A 3,453-nucleotide genomic window follows, 5' to 3' on the forward strand; every position below is an offset into this window, starting at 1 on the left:
AGAGAGAGAGAGTCCAGTAAGATCGCGCTGTGTCTCACCTGTTCCAGCCGCCATCACCGGTGGTTCCGACTGCTGCTGCTGGAGCTCCCGTGGACTGGAGCCTCCGAGCGGTGCCTGAGAAGTGGGCGAAGACTGCGTGGGACCTACGATAGGCTGCGGCTGAGGCTGTGGCTGTGGCGGTAGCACCGGTTCCGTCGGCTCGTCGACCGAGGCCTTCGAGGAGTCGAGACTGAACGAGCTCTTCATCGACGCGAAGAACGACTTCGACTTGGCACCGAGCGTACTGTCGGTGGCGGTGGCGGTGCTGGTGGCGGCTGCGGTGGTGGTACTGGTGGTGGTCTCGCTCGGCTGGAGGTTCTTGTTGACCTTGGTGAAGAAGCTGCCAAAGTTGGCGGTCGTCGCTTGGAAGAAGCCACCGGAAGGCTTCGACTCCAGCTGCGCTGGTGGTTGCGTGCTGGCTGGCTGCGTGCTGGCTGGCTGCGTGCTGGCGGGCTGCTTGGTGGACCCGATGACGGACCCGGTAAGGGCGGCCGCCTTCCCCAGCACCGAGCCGGCGATCGATGGCGGAGCAGCAGCCACCGCCGGTTTCGCGTTCTTCACCTCCTTCGCCTCGGTCGCCACCGGTTTGCTATCACCGAGCGTCGCCATGGTCGGGGCGGCCAGTAGTGGGGGCAGGGCCGGTAGCTTACCGATCGACGCCGGGGGCGGTAGACTGTCGGTGAAGGCGCCACTGTTGTCGGACGCCTCGCTGATACCGGACGAGTTCATCGAGGTGTGCAGCGCGGAGGACGACGAGTCGGACGTGTCCGCGGGCAGAGCTGGCAGGGTCGCGGAGTCGGGCAGGCTGACCGGCTGCGGGGCCGGGGTCGTCGTCGTCGAGGTCGCGGCCGTCGGCGGGAACAGCGCGAAGCTGGTGTCGCTGGTGGTGTCCCCCGCAAAGCCGGAGTCGGTGATGTCGAGCGACGGGAAGAACGTGATGTCGCCCAGCGTCGGGAGGCTGGACTTGCGCGACAGACTGTCGTAGATGGCCTGCATCTCCGGCGAGTCGGTGATCGACGTCTGCCCCGGCAACGGCTGGAACGTCGGGGGGCTCGTCGACGCCTCCGACGGCATGCTCGAGCGCCGGCTGATGATTGCCTGCAGGATCGCGGCCGTGTCGTTCGAATCGGCCGCCGCCGTCGCCACCGGGATTGCGGGGCTCCGGACGAGACTCGTCGTAGCAGGGGTCGCCACCGTCCGGTCGAGTTGGTCACTGGAACTGGACACGCAGCTCGTCAGCTCCGGTGGCTGCTCCGTGAGTCCGTGACGTCCGCCCGGATACAGCGTCGTGGCCCCGGTTGTCAGCCCAACAAGGTTGGTGCAGGCGAACGTCAGTGGGATGGTTGTTTTGGCCACCGTGACGTCATCCGTCGGCTCACTCAGCTCCTCCACATCCCCCACCCCACCAGCCGGTTCTTCCGCCTTGCTGATGATGCTCTCCGCGTCGTTCCGCGGGAGCTGGTGGAGCGTTGCCTGTAGACCGAAGGGCGAGAACTCCATCAGCTTCTCGGGCGAGGCGCCACCGCCAGTGGTGACCCCGACCCCTTCGTCACTGGGCTCGGCACTGAGCCGGAAGTCGCTCTCGGACGCACTGGTATCGTGGTGGATCGTGATGGTCCCGTTCGCCACCGTCAGCAGGTCGTCCTTCGTGAGCGTAGCCAGCCCGTCCGCGAGGCCGTACTTGGCCGGCGATGCCCGTGGGCTACCGGTCGACGGGCGCCCGCCACCCGCGGTACGGCGCGCTACCAGCAGCAGTTCGGCCGTCTTGACGGACGGGTACACCGCCTGCAGCTCCTCGTCCCCGAACGCTTCCAGCAGCTCGGAGCAGTTCCGTGCCATGAAGCAACGCACCCGGTCCATCTCCTCGCTGCTCAGCGACGCCACGTCCTCCTCGCTCATGATCTTGTTGATCAGCTCCCGCATCCCTTCCTCACTCACTGGCCCCGCCCGGTCGCCCGCCGGGTACCGCTTCCCGGTCCCCGGTGATGGTGAGCTCCCGACGGCCTCCAAGAGCTCCAGCTGCTTGGCGTGGTTCAGGAACGAAGTCCGCAGCTGCTCCTCGATGATGGCCGCACTGTCCGCCGGCTCAATGTTGCTCAGCAGCCCGCGGCTCGCTTCGCCCGCCGTCAGGAACGGATTGGTCGATGGGCGGCCGATAGCGTGGGCCGCCGGTGGAGGAGGCGGCTCGATAGCAGCCGGCGGCCCGGATCGGATCGCGACCGAGCTCGCTTCGGCCTCCAGGTGCGCCTGGATGAGCTTGGCGTACTGATCCTGCAGGACCGCCGGCACGTTGCCGAAGTTACGCTGTACCGCCGCCAGGTACTCGGCGTCGTACTGCTGTTGCTGTTGGTGCTGCTGCTGCTGCTCGAGCTCACCCGAGTACACGGCATGATGATGGTGGCCGCCGTGGTGCTGCTGTGACGCCGAGTGCAGCATCTGCATGGAGCTGTGCATCTGGAGCTGGTGCTCGAACAGGAGCTCGTTGTGGTGCTGCTGCTGCTGGAGCAGGTACTCGTCCTGCAGTGCGTCCTCCTGCAGACCGCTGTGCAGAGCCTCGCTGATCCGGTCCCGGTACTCCAGGTCCTGCCGCAGCCGCGACTGCTCCTGCAGCGAGAACTCGTGGTGCTTCGCGTAGTCCGGTATCATGTCCAGGTACGCCTTCCGGTTCTCCTCCATGAACTGGAGGTTCTGCACTATCCGCTGCTGTGATATGTTGAGCGACTGCAGCTTGAACACCTTCTCCGACATCTTTGTGTACTCCTCGTTCAACAGGTTCAGGGCGGCCCACGCAAACTTCAGCTCCGTGTCGAGCAGGTCGATGTTGGTCGCTATCTTGTCGGTGTAGTCGTTGATGATGAAGTCCTGGTGCAGGTGGTGCAGATCCTTCAGCCCCTGGTTGCTGTACACCTCCTTCGAGTGCTTGCTCCACAGGAACGCGGCCATCACCTCGTTCTCGTCCATGGCTACTCCGGTTGATGCTGATGCTGATGCTGATGGTTCGCACCTTCTCCTTCAACTCACACAAACACACACACGGGTGCACGCACACACACGCGCACTCGCACTAGCACGTTGGTTTCCTTTTCATTGCACACTGGGACTCGCTGGGACGTCTCTATGGACACAACTCGATGACGACACGTTCTGATTCCCCCCCCTCCCGACAAATGGTTCAAAGCCGTTTAATTGATAGAAAGTAACGAAGGATGATAGATGTTCCAGAGCGCGGAGAGAGGACCTGCAGTGTCAAACGTCAGGACGTGTATCGTCCTCATCCCGATGGACACAGCACCACCCAGACTCTGTCGCATCCGCCTTTGATGGGGGAGAGAATTGATCGAAACTGCACCTGCACAGCTCTGAGTCTGCACTTCAGCACCACACCTCCACAGACCCCCACCAGCAACGGGGGGG

The 3,453-nt window shown here is 64.1% G+C and overlaps 1 protein-coding gene across 1 annotated transcript; it reads right to left on the reverse strand.

The window, feature by feature from the left end:
- Positions 1-38: 38 nt before the first annotated feature.
- LOC131214479 (pneumococcal serine-rich repeat protein-like) lies at positions 39-3,000 on the reverse strand (the record flags this gene model as incomplete). The annotated part of the gene is made up of 1 exon (XM_058208848.1): positions 39-3,000. A coding segment is annotated over exon 1 (2,962 nt), but the record flags the coding sequence as incomplete, so codon positions are not given.
- Between the last annotated feature and the right edge of the window lie 453 nt (positions 3,001-3,453).

The sequence above is a fragment of the Anopheles bellator genome, unplaced genomic scaffold (genome assembly GCF_943735745.2).
Source record: "Anopheles bellator unplaced genomic scaffold, idAnoBellAS_SP24_06.2 scaffold01076_ctg1, whole genome shotgun sequence".
Taxonomy (NCBI): Eukaryota; Metazoa; Arthropoda; class Insecta; order Diptera; family Culicidae; genus Anopheles; species Anopheles bellator.